The sequence below is a fragment of the Cygnus atratus genome, chromosome Z (genome assembly GCF_013377495.2).
Source record: "Cygnus atratus isolate AKBS03 ecotype Queensland, Australia chromosome Z, CAtr_DNAZoo_HiC_assembly, whole genome shotgun sequence".
Taxonomy (NCBI): Eukaryota; Metazoa; Chordata; class Aves; order Anseriformes; family Anatidae; genus Cygnus; species Cygnus atratus.
Genome location: NC_066396.1, coordinates 64,374,918 through 64,397,119, shown reverse-complemented (window position 1 = coordinate 64,397,119; position 22,202 = coordinate 64,374,918). Strand labels below are relative to the sequence as shown.

The 22,202-nt window shown below is 37.3% G+C and overlaps 1 protein-coding gene across 20 annotated transcripts in view; it reads left to right on the top strand.

Annotated features, from left to right (window-relative positions):
• CSNK1G3 (casein kinase 1 gamma 3) overlaps positions 1-22,202 on the top strand; it is a 75,716-nt gene that overhangs the window by 26,144 nt on the left and 27,370 nt on the right. For all 20 annotated transcript variants that reach the window (XM_035566990.2, XM_035566996.2, XM_050716198.1 and 17 more), the window contains 2 exons: positions 16,326-16,474; positions 17,531-17,765. In XM_035566990.2, the coding sequence (XP_035422883.1) occupies positions 16,326-16,474; positions 17,531-17,765 (384 nt within the window). The remainder of the gene's footprint in view (positions 1-16,325; positions 16,475-17,530; positions 17,766-22,202) is intronic.

Here is a 22,202-nt window from a genome sequence, read left to right as displayed (position 1 = left end):
CCATATTCCTAGAGAGAAGTTCAAAACCTTGTTGTCTCCTTTTCTTTCTGCAACACTGTTTTCCCATCTTTGCCAGAATTGGCCGCTTATGTGTAGGAACCCATTCAACCTAAGAAACTTGTAGAAGAAAAATTGCAGAATTATATATTTTCTATCCTCATGTAATTTGGGGCAATCTGTTTTAGTTCATTTTTTTTGGCATGCATGTTTCAGTCAGATGTGGGTGTAAGAATTTTTCACATGTGAACAGTTGAAAACCTTGATGGAGGATATTTGATGGACCAAGTGATAAATCTTATACTAGTTCTGACTATATAGGCAGTGTTGCATTTTAAGCAGTGATTGTATTTTTGTCAGAGAGTAAACTGATGAAAATGTATCTTCATTGTAAAGCAGCATTAGGAGGTATAAAAATAGCTGTCATTGCTAGAAGTCTTAACTGTAGTAATTGTGAGCAGATTGGTTTCTCTGATAAGAAATTACTCATTGGAGTATCAGTTCCAGTTGTCTGGAGCCTTCTGGCTTCTAAAAGTCCATATTTGCAGGCTTTCATCATGAAGTTGTTTTTTTCTCAAACAGTTTTTTATTTATGCAAAGCTTTACATAATTTAGGCGGTAGTTAATACTTGAGAGTAAACTGAGTTTGTATTTAATTGTAGTAAATATCTTCCATTTGTTCTCCACATCTCTACATGCATTCATATAAATTAATAGTAAGTGACTACTAAAAATTGGTATAGTGAGTGTGAACCGATTTTTCAGAAGTAACTGTGGGAAAAGGGTATAACATTTAATTTCTTTTCCAATTCTGAGAAATGGCAGAGCCATTGTTTTCTGAAGACAGATAACTTCATTTTTCACAAATAAGAACTATGAATTCCACAGGTGATGCTACAAACAGCCATGGTGACTGTGAAATAACCTGAGGCTTAAGGGGTACTTGTAGCTCCTGTGAAATCACAGTTTATTTGGGGTGTTGGCATGGGAAGAAGGCTCTGATGTGAATTAATAGTTCTGGAAGTAAATAAGGTTATTTTCCTGAAATAACCTTCTCGAAGTCAAGTAAACAGTGTTATTGGGCAGCCTATTACCTTGCTTTCTAACCATTTTTAACAGAGTAGCTTGGTGTTTCCTTTATCTTATGAATTCCTTTGGTGGAAAGATTAACATTTTGAAATTCGGTATTTTCTTGGTATTCCTTTATCTCTAGCCAGTATTTGCCTGCTACAGGTCTACTTATTTCTATAACATCCATTTTTCTTTCTTTTGTAGTGGATTTGTGACTTAAAGATTAAAAAATAATAACAATAATACTGTGATAAGACTTACTCTTTTGCTTTCTTTTGTTTCTTGAATGCCATGAATGGGTGGAAGATGTGCTTGGGTGCAAAAAGCATTTTGAGAGGGAGATCTCTTGTAATTCTCCTCCCTGACAGAACAAAAGAGTCAAGGAAAAAATAGGCAAGAAATATGCATGTAAAACCAGAAACATTTCAAAACTGTTTCCCTTTGGAAAGAATCTGCTTATAAAGGACGCTAAATCAGCCTCAGATAGGCTTCTTACTGAACATGCCTGTCAATGTTCAGTAGAATGTAGGAGTTTGTCAGGAAAAAAAAGTGAGGTCTCTTTCTTAAACAGGAAACATTTTATCTACTATGGGGCTACTCTTGAAACATTTTGAATTACTCAGAGGAATGGATCTAAACTTCCTAAAAGTAGTTCTTAAATCATTTTAAAGATGTAACTAATTTTGGTCACATCATAATTTACTTTTCATTATAAGTTTTAGGTAGACCAGTAGAGATTTTTCTGAATATTGCTTTTCTTTTTTTTCTACTATAACTTTGTTTAGTAGTGGTGGGCAGGAGAATCTTGCTTGAAGTACATACCATACTCATAAAGTTTGAGATCATTTAGTTGTTGGTATGCCGAAGTTTCTAGCTAAGTGAATAAGCACCAACAGATGAAATTTGAGATACCTTGAATTCTAATATAATTTTAGTTAAAATTATTTTTCTTAAAACCCAGTAAGAAAAGATAAGAAAAACAGATACATCAGTTATAGCACAGTACTACAAATAAAACTCCAGCAGAGTTCTTATCTGAAATTATACTAGGACTTTTAGCATGAATAAAAAGTTAAGTGAAAAAAAAAAAAGTTCAGTTTTGTATGCTTTCATTTATTTTGTGGTAGTTATCTTTCACAGTAAATCTTTCCCTTCATGATAAGAAGGTGAACTTCAGATATCAGCTCTTTTTCACATTTTATGTCTGTGAATAACCCTTATCGACATAGGGTCTGTAATTTAACCACACCCAAACTCAGTGTGCTTTTCTATTCGGAAAGACTGTGTCAGAGAAATCAGTAGCTGTTGGCTCACTTCAACTTTTGAGGAGTAAAGCTGAGAATTTTTTTTAATGTGGGACTTAATGGTCCCTCATGAGTGAAAACTTCCAAGGAAGGAAGTTTTCCAAGGAAGACAGGTAGGAATTTACAGTATGGTTCAGTTTTGTCTTAAAATAAAGAGTCTGCATACACGTTAAAGAAGTTGTTTTGTATGTGTTTGAGAGTATAAAAGCTATTCAACTTCTTATTGATTTTTTTCTTACATCTCTTAACAAATCTGTAGGCCATTGATTGTAATGGCTGGAAGCCTCTAGAAGAGAGTGAGATCTCATACCCATCTGACAAGGCAGACAAAGGCAGACAGCTGCTGCTGCCATAGCAAGCTTCTGTCTGCAATGTTGCTGACTAACTGAGAACAGTGTTACGAACAGTGTTACCTGTCCAGAGCAACAAGGAGGACCCATTGTTAAGATTTTATTTTTTTCATTTGAGATAATTTGTGAAAGAGACAAAGATCTGTTTAGCTCTGGATTATTCTAATTCTGAAATTGCTGCATTAACATTTCATGCTGATTCCAATATTGGTAATATTTTATTTTTCTTAACTTTTGTACATCTGTTCTTTCAGATGAAGTTTAGTTGACTCTTCAAATCGGCAGTTAAATAATGTTTCTTACAGTGCAATCAAAATGTGACACGTGACCAATGAAGGTATAAGAGATGCATTTGTTCTGTGGAAAACAGTATAGTGTCTTAAGTGGTTTTGGCCACTGTGAAAAGAATGCTAAGTACTGCATTCTGTACATGACAATCTTTTCTACAGATGGATACTAGTAGACATGTGGTAATATGTTCTGCATTAGTATCTAAAAATACATGTAGCTTTCTGTTCTGAGGTAATGAGAGCCTACCTTAGATATTAAAAAAAAATCATACTACTTGGATGGTTATAATAAAAAAAGTTACTCTTGGTTGGAGGACATTGCAGTGTGGTTGTAATGTGATTTTCAATGATACAGAAGCCAATAGATCATGTGTGTATATATTGGCTGGTAAAACAACGTTAGTTTAAGAACAGGACTATGTAAGAGAAGCTACAGCCAGGGAAGTAGTAAGCATTTTTGCAAGCTTGTCAACTGAGGAGTAGAATCTACTCACTGTTTTGGCAATTAGGGTCAGCTGAATATTTATTTTAGCATTTGGAGCATGTCAGGATTCTCTGTGTTGATAACTGGGTTTTGATTTGGGAAAGTAGCAGAAGTGGTTTGAAATATCTTTTTAATTAAACATTTGTTACAAGGTACTTTCTACACTATTTAATGTTGAATACATTAAACTAAACATTTATTTATTACAAGGTACTTTCTACACCATTTAATGTTGCTTTGGTAGAGTAGACATTGCTGGTCATAGTTCTTTCTTCTTTTTTCGAAAGTTGTTTGTCAAGCTGAAGGTGAAGAGTAAAGTTGGTGTTCAGTACTCTTTCCTGTAGGTAAAGAACAAAATATTTAAGGTAATGAAAATAAAATTGTTCCTCTAATTTCAGTTCAGACCAACTTGATCGTGTAGGACAAAACAAAAGGTTTGAATGTTCATTGCCAACTTCTCAATTTTTTTTGTACAGCCCTTTCAGGGTATAGAATGCATGATTAACCATCCTTTTGATTTCCAGTATCTGCCCATCTTTACTGATAGGAGAGTGTTTTTTTTTCTACTGTTTCGCAGTACACTACTTAAAAAAAAAAAAAAACTAATTCTGTATGGGAGAGGACTTCCTATTGCTACAGAGGTCAATCCGTTGATCACTTCTGACTTATTGCCAGGGCCGTGGCCAGCTTACCTTCATAAGTAAGGGAGGTAGTTTGTTTCCTCCGCAGGGTGACATTTATAATGGAAAAAGGTGGTTTCAGGTGCTGACACCATACCAGGATGGTATCAGCATTTCTGATCTGATCTGCTCTAACTCCTCCCAACACCACGATGACTCCTAATTCTCAGGGTGCTGGGCCTCATGTCCTACTCCCCTCTCCTTTGCAACCCATTGATCCCAGTACATGACAGCTACCAATGTTCTGGTACCATGGCACAGCATAGTACCAAATGTGATCAGAAAAGTGTCATCCATGTGTCAGTTCAGGATAGCCTTAATTATATACATATACATATTTATGACTTCTTGTGTATTTGGCTTTGAGTTATTGCAAAATTGCAAAATTGAGTTATTGACCTGCCTGTGTATCTTGCTAGCAGACATTCGATATATACTCGGTGATTTTTTTTGTAATGCTACATGAACGTTGCTTAGAACCATATTCTTAGGTAAGTAGTGGGAATTTGCTCCTGAACTGAACACTGATTTTTTTTTTTTTAAATTCTTTTAGTACTGCTGTCCTACATACACTTTTGTTCTATTTTCACTAGGGGTGGTATGTAGAAGAACAAACAGTAAGCGATTTTTGTGTTTTAGGCAAGTCTTTTCTAGCATTTCATTTAAAGAAACGTACAGAATTTTTGCAATTTATATTTGAAGTATTCTTCCCTAGAATTAGTTCAGGAGATCTGTTAAGAAATGCAGTTGTGCAGATTTAAATTTAATTTACATGTGCATGTGTTAATGATTTTGAGAAATGGTAATTACTGACTGTAAGAAGCCTGGCTTCATACATTACTTCAGAAATACTGAAGTAACGGTGCTTGTATATAATGTCCTTGTTTAGTTTGCTGTTTTGCAGTCATGTGCAGGGATGATTGTGGTTTCCATAGCTGTAAAGTGCTGAGTTTCCTGAGATTGTATGGCCTTCTGCATATGCTGCTTTGGTTTTCTGTATGCATGCTTTTGTGTATGCTGCTTTGCTTCAACTTGAAAACCACATGCGGCATTATCCTGCAATTCTGTCATCACTTCTTTCCTGGAGGATTCAGGTCAGATGCTGCACTCTTAGTGAGGAATCCTTGTATGGTGGCAGGTTGTTGAATTGAATTGTTGACAGTATCAATACAAATGTGCCGTGGAAGACAGGTCATACTGCATTTCTTCGGTATCTTGAACTCGGATTATTTCAGTGTCTCTTGAGTTGCTATATATGAAAAGTAAAACTACAAATAAAAGACAGTGAAATGTAGGAAACTGAATACAGGATAGTGTGTTCTATAATTGCAGTCTTGTGTATTTTACTGTCATTTAGGACTCTGATTTAACCGACAATCTAAGTAATAAGATATAATAGGTCATTTCAGCAGGTGTGTTTCTCAACTGGATTTGGAAGAAACTATAAAATGACATTGATATTAAAATAAAACGCTGAACAGTCACCTGTCCAATAGCTTTACCAATTACAGATTGTATTTTTTAGTGATATTGAGTTACTGGTCACACATCCCATCAGTAAGAATTTTTGAATCCCCCCTTTATGTGTATTTATAAAATAAGTGTACCACTGTATTAGTATTATGTACATTAAAAGATGTACAAGATGACAAATTAAAGGGATGAGATACAGCTTAAATAGTATTTAATATATATATTGTACACAATCTTGCTCTTTAAAAAAATTACTGCCTCTCAGTGAGAGTTATGTGCTTGAATATACTTCATTTTTTAAAAAAACTCTTGTTTTTGTACTTTGTGATACAGTGATTTGAATGTCTGGCTCAAAGTTTGGTTTGAGTTTGTTTTAATAACTGTCGTAAGTGGAAAATGTTCCTCACAAAGATATGTAGATCCAAATGGAAGAAGTGCATCTCTGGCTGTGCTTACTAAATCGTGGTACTTGTTTTTAATCCCATTCATTACTTATTCTGCTTTTTATATTTAATTCCACTATTTTTCATCTTTCCAGATGTTAATCACTTGTTCTTGAAGACTAATCAGAAGATATTAAATTTTCGTATTTTTAGCAAATAGGTTCAAAATGCACTTAAACTCTTTAGGAGATTTATGAATTGGTTAGAAAATTCTGTTTCTAGGTGTAAGTGTAAAATAGTTTGCAAGAGATTTTTTTCCTGGTCAGATTGCATTGTTTTGCTCAATGAAATCACTTAAAAATGGAAACATTTCCAAACATCAGTTTCTAAAGTGCTGTCTCCATAGCACAAGTTTCTTTTGAAAATCAGCTACATTCTTGATCGTTGTTCAAAATGTCACCTTCACCCTTATGTGACGTCCTGTTTTTTGAACAATCTGTAAAGTAGCCTACTACTGGCAGCCACTTGTATTCACAGAGGAGGTCAGCATATTTGGAAGTCTTGTCTTTTTGTAGAAGAAAAATGTGCAACTCCTCTTTAAGTTCAACTTCTTGAAGATCTTTGCCACAAGATAATCGGTAAGCAGAAGATTTTTCGTGGTCAAGCGCCTGTTTGAGCAACGGTTATACTGACAATTTTTCCATAAAACATGTTCTTTATTGTCATTTAGTGTTGAGAGTATATCGACTCCAGTACATCTTTCTGGTAGTGATTCAGAAAAAAGTTATGTGTATGTTATTATCAAAGTATAACCTAACAAACACCATAAGCTGAGCTATATTTGAAACATGTGTAGTCTCACCCGCCTGTATGCCAAAACTTCCACACTGACTAATTTGTCCTAATAGTTGTTTGCTTGAGTCTTCAGCAGTATGTTCTTGTCTTCTGATGGTACTTGCTGACAAAGGAATGCACTTCAGTTTGACACCATCTTTTTCTTCATGCATTATTTTCAACCATTTTTACTACAGCAGGAAGATCAAGTGTTTCCTCAAGGGTCTTTGGCTTTTTGTGTCTTGCTATTAACAAATTTCGAAAGACACTGCCAAAGATTTATCATAGAATTTAGTGAAATGATATAAAGGTTGTGGATTCAATAACACATGTCTTGAAATGCTACTGAAAATAATTGTAGAGGCTTGTTTTTCATGTTCTGGATGCTTAGTTTTAAGTTTTTTTTAAATGTTCAGTTTTTTAAGTGTTTTTCTAACTGCAATTCCTTCATACTATCACTAGCTAATATATCAAAGCATAATAAACACTCAGGGTGAGGTTCTTTGTTAATAAGAGTGGATGTAAATCCATATTTCAAATAGTTTTCTTGATATTTTCCATTTTTTGGCCATTTTTTTCTTTGAAAAGATTATCACTGTTTATAATGTGGCAGGTGAAGAGCTTATACTACAGTAGAAGTGTCTGCCCTGCCTTGTTCTTGTTTGCTCATGTTTGCATTATAAGCACTGTTTTCAGTCTGTTTTCTTTTGGAGGAGTCTTTTTGTACTGCTCCGCCATTTTGTGAGGGGTAGCCTAGTTAAAACTAGACAATATAGTCTATAAATCCACTTAACTGGGCACACGTAATCTGCAGCACACTGCAATATGCTGTAAACGGGTGAAGGAACAAGGATGATACGTTTGTCATCTCCACATCTCCATGTTCCTTTGATCATCCACGTGACCCTTCTCTGGACTCACTCTAGTAGGTCTATGTCCGTCTTGTGTTGGGGACCCCAGAGCTGAACACAGTGTTCCAGGTGGGGTCTCACGAGAGCAGAGTAGAGATGGAGGATTGCCTCCCTTGCCTTGCTGGCCATGCTACTTTTGATGCAGCTCAGGGTATGCTTGGCTTTCTGGGCTGCAAGTGCACATTGCCAGCTCATGTTGAGCTTCTCATCAACCACCATCCACAAGTCCTTCTCACAGATGGTCTCAATCTGTTCTCCACCCAGCATGTATTTGTGCTTGGGATTGCCATGACCCAGTGCAGGACACTGCCCTTGACCTTTTTGAGTCTCATGAGGTTTGCACAGGCCCACCTCTCAAGCCTGTCCAGGTCCCTCCAGATAGCATCCCTTCCCTCCAGTGTGTTGACACCAAGCTCTGTGGTGTGGTCATCAGAAAACTTGCTGAGCGTGCACTGAATCCTACTGTCCACATAGCTGACAAAGATGTTAAACAGCACCAGTCCCAATACTGACTCTTGAGGACCACCACTTGTCTCTGATCTCTACCTGGACATTGAGCCATTGACTGCGGCTACTTGTGTGACCATTCAGCCAACTCCTTACCAATCAAGTGGTCCATCTGTCACATCCATGTCTCCAATTTAGAGACAAGGATATCATGCGAGACGGTGTCAAATGCTTTGCATGAGTCCAGATAGATGATGTCAGTTGCTCTTCTCCTATCCACCAATTCTGTAACTACATCACAGAAGGCTGCCAGGTTTGTCCAGCATATCTGCCCTTAGTGTATCCATGTTGGCTGTCACCAGTCACCTCTTTATTTTCAATGTGCCTTAGCACAGTTTCCAGGAGGATCTGCTCCATGATCTTGCCAGGCACAGAGGTGAGACTGACTGGTCCGTAGATCCCCAGGTCTTCCTTTTATCCCTTTTTAAAAATGGGGGTTATGATTCACCTCTTCCAGTCAGTGTGAACTTCACCAGGCTGCCACGAGTTCTCAAATGTGATGGGTAGCTTAGCACCTTCATCTGCCTGTTCCTTCAGGACCTGTGGCTATATCTCACCAAGCACCATGGACTTGTGGTCCTTTAGGTTCCTTAACTGGTCTTGAACCTGATCTTCTCCTAGAGTGCACAGTTCTTTTTTCTCCCAGTCCCTGCCTTTGCCTTTTGGGACCTGGGCTATGTGGCTATAGCACTTGCCAGTGAAAACTGATGCAAAAATGTCACTGAGTACTTCAGCCTTCTCCATATCCTAAGTAAACAGGTTTCCTTCCAGATAGGGCTCACAATTTCCCTAGTTTTCTTTTTATCACTGATGTACCTATGGAAGCCTTGTTGCCCATGATGTCCCTAGCCAAATTTAATTCTAATAAGGCTTTAGCTTTCATAACCTATCCCTAGCTTCTCAGATGATTTCTCTATACCTCTCAGGCTACCTGTCCATGCTTCCACCCTCTGTAGGCCTTCCTTTTCTGTTTGAGTTTGGCTAGGAGCAGCTTGTTCCTCGATGCAGGTCTCCTGATGTTTTTGCCTGACTTCCTCTTTGTTGGAATATATTGCTTCTGAGCTTGGAGGAGGTGATCACTGAATATTAACCAACTCTCTTGGGCCCCTCTTCCTTCCAGGGCTTTGTCCAATGGTATTCTACCAAGGAGATGCCTGAAGAGGCCAAAGTCTGCTCTCTTGAAGTCCAGGGTAGCACAGTTTTATAAAACATGAATTAATGTTGGAAATATGGTATACTCTATAATTTACATGGTGCTGTATAGCACACAAAATATAAAATATAACATTAAATATAACGTTCTATAACCTTCTGCATAAATAAATGAAATAATTTCTGGATAGCTGTTATATTAACAAAAATATAATATACCTTAAGTGTGGCAAAATTGCTTCGAAAATTATAATACTTTAAATCCTATGAAAATACACAGAATAAGTGAGGTTTTATGGTATTGCAACTAACAGTTAAAGATTATTAATGAAAATAATGATGCAGTAAACACGCCAATCCCCTTCAGCTATAACTATTTTTTGTCCAAATATGTGTTATTTTTTATCAGTGTTTCGAACTATTAGAATTAACATGGTCATTAAGCTAGCAAGAAGACATTGCATTATCCTTTTGCAGCTATTCCCCATGATAGGAGTTTGTTTTCTTATGTGATCACTTCTTTACAGGAATAAAAATATTTCATTTTAAACTAAGTCTTGCATTTGCTAATCAATTTTCAGAAGTTATTTTAAGAAGTTGGTGTTTTTTGAGTAGTTCAGATGCTGTCTGGGTTAATAATTTTTTTTTCTAATTCACCTTATTTTTCATGAAGATTTATATAAGAAAGCTTCCACTTAAAATCTTTATTGTGAAAAACAAAAATAAAACAGATGTTCTTCATTAATAGCACGTTACTTGTACACGTACCTGGTGATCTGGAGAAAAGACGGAATAATATAATGATGGAATGATGTTAGGTTATTGTTTTTAAGCAAAAGCAAGGTCTAATATGATGAAATCTTCTAGTCCTTTGACCTGTTAATATGAAATAATTTTATAAGTATGGGGGATTTTAGACATAAGACTCCATTTTTGTATTGCAGAGTTAGTAACTTAATACATTACGCACTACAATTTTTAGGTATTTTGGAACTTCGCTTAGTCAGAAGATCTGGTATTGTAGATAATACAAGTACTCATCATGTTAAATAAATGGTGTGATTTGGTAGAATATATGTTCTAAGGATGTTTTTGACCTGTCATCTAAACACATTTCTGAACCTGGCAACTCTGCCTCCAAATCTGAAAATGCTGCAAAATGAATTCCTGTCTACAATTCTTTTTTTCTTCCACCTGTATTCACAGAAGCCAGTTCTAGAAATCTTGATAAAGCCCCAAAATCTTCCGACTTCCATATTTTTGAAGTTCTTTTAGTATTTTAAAATCCTATAAACAGACACAGAACAAATGCAGTGCTAATAGAGGGGAATTTTGTAGTTCATATCTTTAAACGTGAAGATACAAGAGCAGAGATTCTTGGAATGTGTCTCAGACCATCACATATGTTCTCTTTTCTTCTGTCTTTTTCTGTTCTTTTTTTCCTGTCTGTGCTCAGTTGTTTGTTTTTTGGACTTATTTCTGTATGTCTGTTGGATAACACAGTTCACTGCTTCATACTCATCCACATTTCCATGTACAATTCCACAATACCATAAAATGGAGGCAGGAAACTTGACTACTAGGGATATCTAGAATTATGATACCCTTTTCCGTACAGACAGCTTTTCTGAGCCATTATTTGATGATTGGAGATGATCTTTTAAAAACCAAGCTTTGTTGTACCATGTTCTCATGTAGCGTGTAATGTGGTTTATGTTACTTCCTTAGTAGGAATGAGCTGCTATTGCAAACTTTCTGGAATGGGTATGATAATGCATGTTAAGTATGTAGGGTATAGTTGTGATTAAAATTAAATAAATAAATCGAAGGTCTACTGGTTAGTTGTTAGGGGTTACGTTTTCATTGTTATCACTTGTAGGAAAAGATATCAAGGAAAATGCTCTTAGAAAATGCTGCATTTGTTTGCTTAAGTATAATGGTGTTGGTTTTGGACACAGTTACGCTCAAGCCACAGATGTGTAAGTTAGCATTGTGCTAAGGTATGGAAAATATGAGATCACAGAATCATTTAGGCTGGAAGAGGCCTCCAAGATCACCCAGTCCAACCTCTTACCTAACACTAACAAGTCCTCCACTAAACCATATCACTAAGCTCTACATCTAAACATCTTTTAAAAACCTTCAGGGATGATGACTCAACCACTTCTCTGGGCAGCCCATTCCAACACCTAATGACCCTTTCAGTAAAGAAGTTCTTTCTAACATCTGACCTAAACCTCCCCGGCACAACTTTAGCCCATTCCCCCTTGTCCTGTCACCAGGCATGTGGGAGAATAGACTAACCCCCACCTCGCTACAGCCTCCTGTAAGGTACCTGTAGAGAGAGATAAGGTCGCCCCTGAGCCTCCTCTTCTCCAGGCTGAACAATCCCAGCTCCCTCAGCCACTCCTCGTAAGACTTGTTCTCTAGACTCTTCCCCAGCCTCATTGCCCTTCTCTGGACTCGCTCGAGCACCTCCATGTCCTTCTCGTAGTGAGAGGCCCAAAACTGAACACGGTTCTTGAGGTGCAGCCTCACAAGAGCCGAGTACAGGGGGATAATCGCTTCCCTAGCCCTGCTGGCCACACTGTTTCTTATGCAAGCCAGGATGCTGTTGGCCTTCTTGGCCACCTGAGCACACTGCTGGCTCATATTCAGCCGACTATCAACCAGTACTCCCAGGTCCTTCTCTGCCAGGCAGCTTTCCAACCACTCATCTCCCAGCCTGTAGCGCTGCTTGGGGTTGTTGTGCCCCAGGTGCAGGACCTCGCACTTGGCCTTGTTGAATTTCATACAGTTGGCCTCAGCCCATCAGTCCAGCCTATCCAGATCCTCCTGCAGAGCCTTCCTACCCTCGAGCAGATCAACACGTGCACCTAACTTGGTGTCGTCTGCAAACTTGCTGAGGGTGCACTCGATCCCCTCATCCAGATCATCGATAAAGATATTAAAGAGAACTGGCCCTAGTACAGAGCCCTGAGGGACTCCACTAGTGACCAGCCTCCAACGGGATTTAACTCCATTAACCACGACTCTTTGGGCCCAGCTACCCAGCCAGTTTCTAACCCAACGAAGTGTATGCCAGTCCAAGCCAAGAGTAGCCAGTTTCTCAAGGAGAATGCTGTGGGAAACGGTGTCAAAAGCCTTACTGAAGTCAAGGTAGACCGCATCCACAGCCTTTCCCTCATCCACTAAGCACGTCAGTTTGTCATAGAAGATGTACTTCAAAGTACACCCAATGTTTGGAGTGTTTTCACATATAAAATCCCATTTTATCTTAGAGAAGAAAGGCAATATCCAGTGTTTGGGACATTCTGAAAATGGATATGGTTGTTATATGTAGTACAGGATTGTAATAATAGAGACCATAGAAAAGCTCATGTGAAAGGAAAAATACACAGTCCTGTAATGTGCTTTTTATGACAAACAAATTAGCAAAATGTATTCTTGAAAGTTTTGTGTCACTGTTTTTACTTTTATATCAGGAAAATTGTAAGGCCTATTTATGTATGAGGAAATAAGACATAAGGATGCCAGTTCACATTTTAGACTGCATTTAATCCGCAGTTTAAGTATTAACATGCTTTTCTGTGATACTGCAAATGAAAATGACTTGTTTGTTTCTAAAGTGAAATAAAACAAGTGGTTAAGAATTCTTACTTTTAAATTCAAGAGTAGCTTAAATATAGTTACTTATTTATATGCAAGATTTGAAAACAAATGCAGCTTTAACACTGAATTAGCCTTTTGCCCCTCTCGATAGTTTTTTTTCATACTTATTCACACAGTATTTAAGAGATTGTTAGTGAAACATGCAGTGAGTTATTTACGTTTACGTATGTTTTATCTGGAAACGTTGTATGATGTTTTGTTCTGAACTTGCTCTTTATTTTAACAAAATTCAAAGTAAAAAATACACAACTACAGATTTAAAACTTTGTTTCTTACAATAAACTTTAAAATGTGAAATTCTGTTTTTATTCAAATATGTTTTTCTTCTAAATCACTTTAATGATTTAACGGTGTAGGAGTTAGTGGTTCATTTCTGGACACCATGAATTCAATTTTCAAAGGAATTTAAGAAATTAAGGGAATTATTTGATGGGATACTTTAGAAGTGGAACCAGTGTGAATCCTTTTATCGTAGGTTCCCCTTGAGACTTATGAAAACTCCCTTTGTCATCGTTTCTTATGTGTACATTAAAAAAAACCCCTGTCCTTCATACAGTTTAATTAATAGATCTCAGTGTACCCCACACTTCATTAGAAATCTAGATTTTTAAAAAATTTTTGGGACTTCGACTTGGTGGTGTTTAGATTTGTAATGAACCAACTCAGATTTAAGAAAAATGTTTTCTATTATGTGCCATCTGTACAGAAACCAAAAGTAATCAAGGAAGAGAAGACAGTGCAAATTTAAGTAAAAAAACGCTTATATTTCATCATAGAATCATAGAATGTCGTGGGTTGGAAGGGACCTTGAAGACCATCCAATTCCAATCCCTTGCCATGAGCAGGGACACCTCCCACCAGGCCAGGTTGCTCAAAGCCCCATCCAACCTGGCCTTGAACACTTTGAGGGATGGGGCATCCACAGCTTCTCTGGGCAACCTGTTCCAGTGCCTCACCACCAAGAATTTCTTCCTTACGTCTAATCTAAACCTACGCTCTTTTAGTTTAAAGTCACTCCCCTTGTCCTATCACTATCTTCCTGTGCAAAAAGTCACTCTCCATCTTTTTATAAGCCCCCTTTAGGTATTGAAAGGCTGCAATGAGATCTCCCCAGAGCCATAGCACCTCCAGGCTGAACATCCCCAGTTCTCTCAGATTTTTTTCATAGGAGAGGTGCCCCAGCTCTCTGATCGTCTTTGTAGCTCTCTTTTGGACTCATTCCAACAGGTCCACATCCTTCTTGTGCTGGGGGCCACAGACCTGGATGCAGCGCTCCAGGTGGGGCTCCTCAGTAAAGAGATGAACAATCCCCTCATAGAATCATATAATATCCCGAGTTGGAAGGGACCCACAAGGATCATTGAGTCCAACTCCTGGCACCACACAGGTCTACCTAAAATTTCAGACCATATGACTAAGTGCACAGTCCAAACGCTTCTTAAATTCAGACAGGCTTGGTGCAGTGACTGCCTCACTGGGGAACCTGTACCAGTGTGCAACCACCCTCTTGGTGGAAATCCTCTTCCTGATGTCTAGCCTAAACCTCCCCTGCCTCAGCTTGACACCATTCCTCCAGGTCCTATCACTGGTGATTAAGGAGAATAGGTCACCTGCCTTTCCACTCCCCCTCGCGAGGAAGCTGTAGACTGTGATGAGGTCCCCCCTCAGCCTCCTCTCCTCCAGGCTGAACAGGCCTAGTGACTTCAGCCGCTCCTCATACATCTTCCCCTCTAGGCCCTTCACCATCTTCGTTGCCCACCTCTGGACACTCTCCAGCAGTTTCACATCCTTTTTGTATTGTGATGCCCAGAACTGCACACAGTACTCGAGGTGAGGCTGCACCAGCACAGAGTAGAGTGGGACAATCACTTCCCTCGACCGACTAGCGATGCCATGCTTGATGCACTCCAGGATACGGTTGGCCCTCCTGGCTGCCAGGGCACACTGCTGGCTCATATTCAACTTGCTGTCAACCACAACCCCCAGATCCCTCTTTGCGGGGCTGCTCTCCAGCATCTCGTTGCCCAGTCTGTACATATAGCCAGGGTTGCCCTGTCCCGGGTGCAGGACCCGGCACTTGCTTTTGTTAAACTTCATGCGGTTGGTGATTGCCCAGCTCTCCAATCTGTCCAGATGTCTCTGCAAGGCCTTTCCACCCTTGGCCAAGTCTACAACTCCTCCAAGTTTGATGTCATCGGCAAATTTGCTCAAAACACCTGCTAGTCCTACATCCAAATTGTTTATAAAAACATTGAAGAGGACTGGCCCTAAGATGGAGCCTTGAGGGACCCCACTAGTGACCATCTGCCAGCCGGATGTGTCCCCATTTACCATAACCCTTTGAGCTTTACCTGTCAGCCAATTGCTCACCCATCATATGATGTTTTTGTTTAGTTGTATGCTGGACATTTTGTCCAGTAGGAACCTATGGGAAACCATGTCAAAAGCCTTGCTGAAGTCCAAAAAGATCACATCAGTTGGTTTCCCTTGATTGACTAGACGGTTGTTGGGCAGGACCTACCCCTCATGAACCCATGTTGGCTGGGACCAATGACTGCATTGTCCCCCAGGGGCGCTTCAATCTGGCTGAGTGCCCTCCCTCAGCTTGCTGGCTGCTCCTGTGTTCGCGAGTTTGCACTGCTAGCTCATATTTGGAAAACTATTAATACTAACAAGTGAGGACTACAACAGTTTGTTATCTATGGCATTTCTGTTTTGATAATGCATCTGCAACTTGACTTAATGTCTCATGAAGCTTAAGGATTCATTAATCTCTTTTGGATTTTTAAATGATTAATATAAAGCAGTTTACTCTTGAATATCGCTTTATCTCCTGAATATAGCCTTAATGTAAAAAGTTTAATGTAAAAAAACTATTTTTTTGAAAATGAGTTTATTTAAAAGCTCTCAATACCTTTTGAAAACCCCATTTCAATTTACTTTTACAAAACCCAACAGATTTTTTTCATTTTCTATAAAAGATTGTAAATTTTTCATGTCAAACGTAATATTCTTAAGACGTTTAATACTACTGATACTATTTTCACTACTCCTATTCTACCTTTTACTTGTATCTTTTACAAAGTTTTGTTGTTGCTTTTTTGTGAAATATGTATTTTTTGACTTAAGATCATCTTGAAGTCAGGTAAGAATTTTAGTGTTATGTTCATTAACATTATTTAACCCCTTATAATTACATTGTATCTCTCTTCTACAGACGGACTACCTCAGGTCTACTATTTTGGCCCATGTGGCAAATATAATGCTATGGTGCTAGAACTACTTGGACCTAGTCTGGAAGACTTATTTGACTTGTGTGATAGGAAGTTTTCTCTTAAAACTGTTCTTATGGTAGCCATACAGTTGGTAAGTAGAACAGATTTGAATTTGAAAGTTCATTAGAGTAACTTAGTCTTCAATGGATTAAATACTCATTTCACTTCAAAGACTTTTGCTTAGCATGTTTTAAATTGGTATTTGTGGCTGTGATACAATTTTAGCAGAACGATTGACTTTATGTCATTTTCACTTGCTTTGTTCTAATTTTTCAAAAATCACTGCATGAATGTACTATCACTGTCTTCTGAGTTTCTTACCTAATGACAACCTGAAATCATGGATTTTAGTTTGACATACACAATTAAAAACAACATCTTCTTGAAATATAAATAATTGTAATTATGAAAGGAGATGGAAGCTAGGATTCCTAAATAGCATAAATATTTAACCTGTGCTTTCTCAGGAACAAAGAGAAAAAATAAAACTCCAGAAATGCTAAAATATAACAAAGATATTCAGTGAAAAATTTGTCAGATTTTTTGAAGCATTTTGATTTGGTTTCCAGTAGGACAAGTGTGTGTGATGGAAGGAGGAAACAAGGCATTGCATGTTTGCCTTGATATAATGTGCTTTAAGTAAATCTTTCTGAAATGTTAAAGGTATTGAGTCTCCAACTCTATAAATAGATATTGATATTTGGGCTATATGTATATTGCTGGAATTCCAGCACTTCTCTTCTACTGGCATAAAGGTTTTATTCCTTTAATATATAGTAGATCTATGTGGAACTTGTTTTCCCACTGTTTTAGTGACATAATTTCTGGTTAATGCAAACTATTCATTAAAACTATGCCTAGTAATATGCACAGAGTATACCGTGTGTCAGCTGTTCTTAAAGATCAACTCCTATTATATACTGATTCGTGTCTAATGTCTGGTTTCCTATACATGATTTGGTGTATCTACTAAGGGCATGTGTATAGTTTTCATTGACTGATACTGTATTAAGACCAATAGCCATTTGGTAAGAGGGGTGACTTCTTCTAAATATAAAGCAAATGTAAGATATTTAGCTTCTACCACAAGTTCATGTGGCAACCTGATGCTTAAACTAAACTTTGTCATTTTTTCGTTTTATTAAAGATTTCTCGTATGGAATATGTCCATTCAAAGAACTTGATATACAGAGATGTTAAGCCTGAAAACTTCTTAATAGGACAACCTGGAAACAAAACCCAGCAAATTATTCATATTATAGATTTTGGTTTGGCAAAGGAGTATATAGATCCAGAAACGAAGCAGCACGTACCATATCAAGAACACAAGAGCCTTACAGGAACAGCTAGATACATGAGTATAAATACACATTTAGGAAAAGGTACGTGTGCTTTTAAGTGCAGAAACAAGAATTAGCAGCTGTCATTTGTGTGAAATCATCTTCTTTTCAAGTTGTAATTTTTCTCTACAGTGTGAAGTTTAAAGTACTGTTCAAAATTAGTTTGGACTTGCTAAAATGCTATTATGGAAATAGGGTTCTCTGGGTCTCTATTGATCATGATTGTGTCTCAGCAAACATTTATGTTATTTTTGTTATTTATCCAGAAGAAGAGGTATATCTTTATATTGTAACATCTTCACATTAGAAGTATGCTATGGGGAAAATAAAGGTAGATATTGTTGAGAAAGGTATCCAAGTTAATAGATTGCAGCGATATGGGTTTTCTATGCTGCCTTGCCAGGTTTTTTGATCCCTTTGAAATGGAATAATAGTGGAATATTAGTATAGGAATATTAGGAATATTAGCCTAGTGGAATAATAGTAGTTTCCATTTTCATGCAGATTTGATTTTTTTTTTAATGGCTATACTGCTAATGAGGCTTTGTCAGAGTAGCTAAATATTATGCTTGTATTGCAGATGTGATGGACTAAGGAAATGACAGGATATATATAGAGAGAAATAATTTTAATTGAAGGAATAAATTTACCTGGAAAAAGGTGCATGAGCATACAAGGCAGTCTTGATTTTGTCCCATGGCAGGGACACCTCCCACCAGACCAGTTGTGTAGAAGATTTCTAGTGACAATAGGGCTGACATCTTTGAATTTGCGTAAACCAGTAGCATATAATTGCATGGTAAATAGGTTGCTGTTTGAATTGGTCAGAAAGACTGTTGCACAGTTCTTATAGTTCATGTTAATATGACAAATGTGATACTGTTCATGTTTTTCTTAGAGTGATAGGAGGGTTTAATCAATAAAATCAGACAAGTTCAGTTAGTGGTGAGCAGTCATAGCTGAGGAAATGATGGTAGATGTTTTGTAGTAGTTTGATTTTTGACATTTTTTATAATACTGTCACAATAGATTCCCTTCATAACAATTGTAGCCACATATATTCAGTCTTCATATTTTTCTTCAAAATAGGAAGGAATGAGTTAGTTACCTTGTCTATAGGCAAATTTTTAATTTAATCAGTGTGGAACTGTTACACCTGTTTATGCTTTTCTCTTGGTTCCTGCCTCAGTCTCAATTTAAATCAGAAAGATCTTTCTAAATTTCTCAGCTACTTACCTGGCTTCCATGCAAATGTAGAGAAAGAATATATATGTTCCTTGCTCTGTATATCCCACGGCAAATATAGACCAGTATTTACAAAATGTCATTCAACATCACTTTAGGATAGTAAACTTTGTAATTTTGCTCTATCTCTGGGCAAGTTAAAGAATGTGGAGCTTTTTCAATTAAATAAAAAAAGAACAAATCTTCAGAACAGGAGAGAGGAGGGTTTAAGTAGGTGATGATGGAAAGATATTTTTCTATGGTGACAATTCAAAAAGGTATTGATTTTAAAATGCTAAACATTACTTTATAATTCAAAACATTTCAGATGTTTAACCTGATTTATATCTGTGCATTCTTCACAAACAAAGCTGAAAGATTTAATTTATGATGTGCAAACAAACTGTAGGTCTTGGATTTTCCCTCCAAATTCCTAAAACAGCCTCAATTTTCTCCATTATATAGGGAGAAGTAAGCAGGTATATGTATAGCTATGCTGTATGTTCATGTGTAAGACTGACAGTGCATATAAGGTCCCCAGATTATTGGAAGGGTTTATTATTATTACTCATGGAAAGGTTTGAGTTGGAAGGGACCTTAAAGCCCATCCAGTTCCAACCCCCCTGCCATGTGCAGGGACACCTCCCCCCAGACGAGGTTGTTCAAACCCCTATCCAACCTGGCCTTGAACACTTCGAGGGACAAGGCATCGACAGCTTCTCTGGGCAACCTGTTCCAGTGCCTCACCACCCTCGTGGTGAAGAGTTTGTTCCTAATATGTAATCTAGATCTACATGCTTTTAGTTTAAAATGATTTTCACCTGTCACTGCACTCCCTGATAAAGAGTCCCTCCCCATCTTTCTTATAAGCCCCTTTTAAGTAGTGGAAGGCTTCTAGTAGCATTAGACAATGGCTGAACGGCCACCCCACTCATATCTGGTAAGAGTTATATTTGGGTACTTTTAATCTACATTGAAATAACTTATTACACACCTGCACACTGCATGTTTTAGAGAAACAGAAGAAGTGTTATTTAATGTGTAGCTGTTTTGTATTTGAAACCTGATTTTGGAGGTAGCCTTGTTGTAGATTTTAAAATCTCACTTGCAGTCCCATCTTCTGGGAACATCTTCACAGGGTGGCTAACTTCTTTAAATAAGTGTTCTACGGGGAATTTTTAAGAATAGGCTAAATAATAATTGCTTCCCTTTTTAAAGGTGGGAGATTGTGCTCTTCTGACCATCTTTTTGTTTTCTGTGGGGTTGCTTCTGTAGTCAGAATGGAATTAATTAAAGTAAAACACATTTGAGATAATTTCTGCTAGGCGTATGAAGCACTGGTGTAATTCTTGGTATTTATACATCAGGAATGCATGAGTTTAAAGAACATTGTTTGTCAAATATATGTAATTTAAAGTATACAGCCAAGTCTTGTGAGAAGCAATTGAGACTTTTGGCTCTGAGTATCATGGAATGTATCTTGCTTGGCTGAGCTTAGCAAGTGGGTTTATGTTTAAAGGAACAGTGAAACAACTAGTCTGCCTTTCTGTTCTAACACTGAAGCTTTCGTATGTTAAGTTAATGAACATACCGGTTTTAACTGTCACTTTGTAGTTGAACAGATGAAATGAAACAGGTGAGAACTTTTGCTGGCAAGTTGAGGGATTTTTTTGTCATCAGTCTCCCAAATTTAATTTTCTGATAATATAAACTTCAGCAACTTCTTCACAGGATTGACATGAACAAAAGGTGGTAATGTGCACTTTTGCATATTAAGTGTCTGAAAAAGCAATCCACAGATTTAAAAATACGAATTACTGTTTCTGAAGTTCATGGCTTTAGAGATCATGTTCACATTTGCCATAGCATCATGACCACTGTGGTTCCTTTAGTCGTTATGGAAGTGTCTGCCAACCCTTGGCAAGTAAAGAAAGAATCCAGTAGGGATTCCAGTAGAAGAATTCCAGTAGGGATTCCAATCACGGAATGCTTGGTGTTGGAAGGGAGCTCTGGAGGTCATTTGGTCCAATTGCTTGTTCAGGCTGGGCCATCTAGAGCTGAGGACCACGTCCAAACAGCTTTTCAGTATCTCCAGTGGTGAAGACTCTACAGCCTCTCAAGGCAACCTGGTCATGCTTTATTTGATATTTATTAGAGGTAACGGTCATTAGTTTATACTCATATTTTATCTTGTTATGGCATGCCAGTTGTGTAAAAATAAGAATCTTTTCTTTTTTTTTTTTCCTTTTTTTTTTTCCTTTTTTTCTTTTTTTCTACTTAAATTATTTCCACAGAGGTATCAAAATAATTACTGAAAACTGGCCTACTAGAACACTTTTTGGCTTTTTTCCCACTTCTGAAATGGAGTACAATTTGCCAGCTTTATTCCAGCAAGTACTTTAGTGTTTGAAAATGGAAAGAAACCTATTCTAATGATACAGCAGTATCATTACTTACTAAAGTGCTATGATATTTTCTGTTTTCACAATAATGATAAATTTGTTGCTGCTCCAGGTCTTGTCAGTGGGTTTTGAACTGCTTGATCTGAAGCAGTCTCTTAATTAAAACAGGTAGAATAGCATATTCCTAGTATATACATATGATGAAAAACCACCCACTCATGCATTGAAAAAAGCATGGTACATGGAACTACCCTCAAGTCTGCATGCGTTCACATAGTAATTGGATGTGTAAGAAGTAACTGAACTTTTGTAAGCTTATCATGTGCTAGATTTACTATTCTTCACCAGGTAAAGATTTCAAAAATGTCAGTTTTTAAACCATATTACAGCCAAAGAGCTTTAAGATTAGTTGCAATATTTTTTTCATTTAAAGAATAACAATGTAAATATTAACATTTTCTTGTAGTATCATGAATATTTTTTACTGAGAACACATTTTAAAATTTGATAATGGTGTTTAAACTTCTTAAACATTTTTTTAGAATGTAAATTTCTCAAGGAAGCATTTAATTTGTGTTTTGTGCATGGTATATCAAATTGGTGTCAGTTTAAGAAGAGACAACCGATTTTAGAGTCAAACAACCTATTTAATCCTTCTTAAATAAGACAATCCTCTTACCCCCAAATCATTTAAGAAAGAAAACCACATAACTTAAAGTTGGTAATTATGTGGAGAACACACCTGATTTTTTAGGGAATTACATGTCTGATATTAACACATTAGCATAATAAATGACACTTTCTCCTTCAAGGGGAAAGTCTTTTGCATTCTTTAGGTAAAATCTTGAACTCT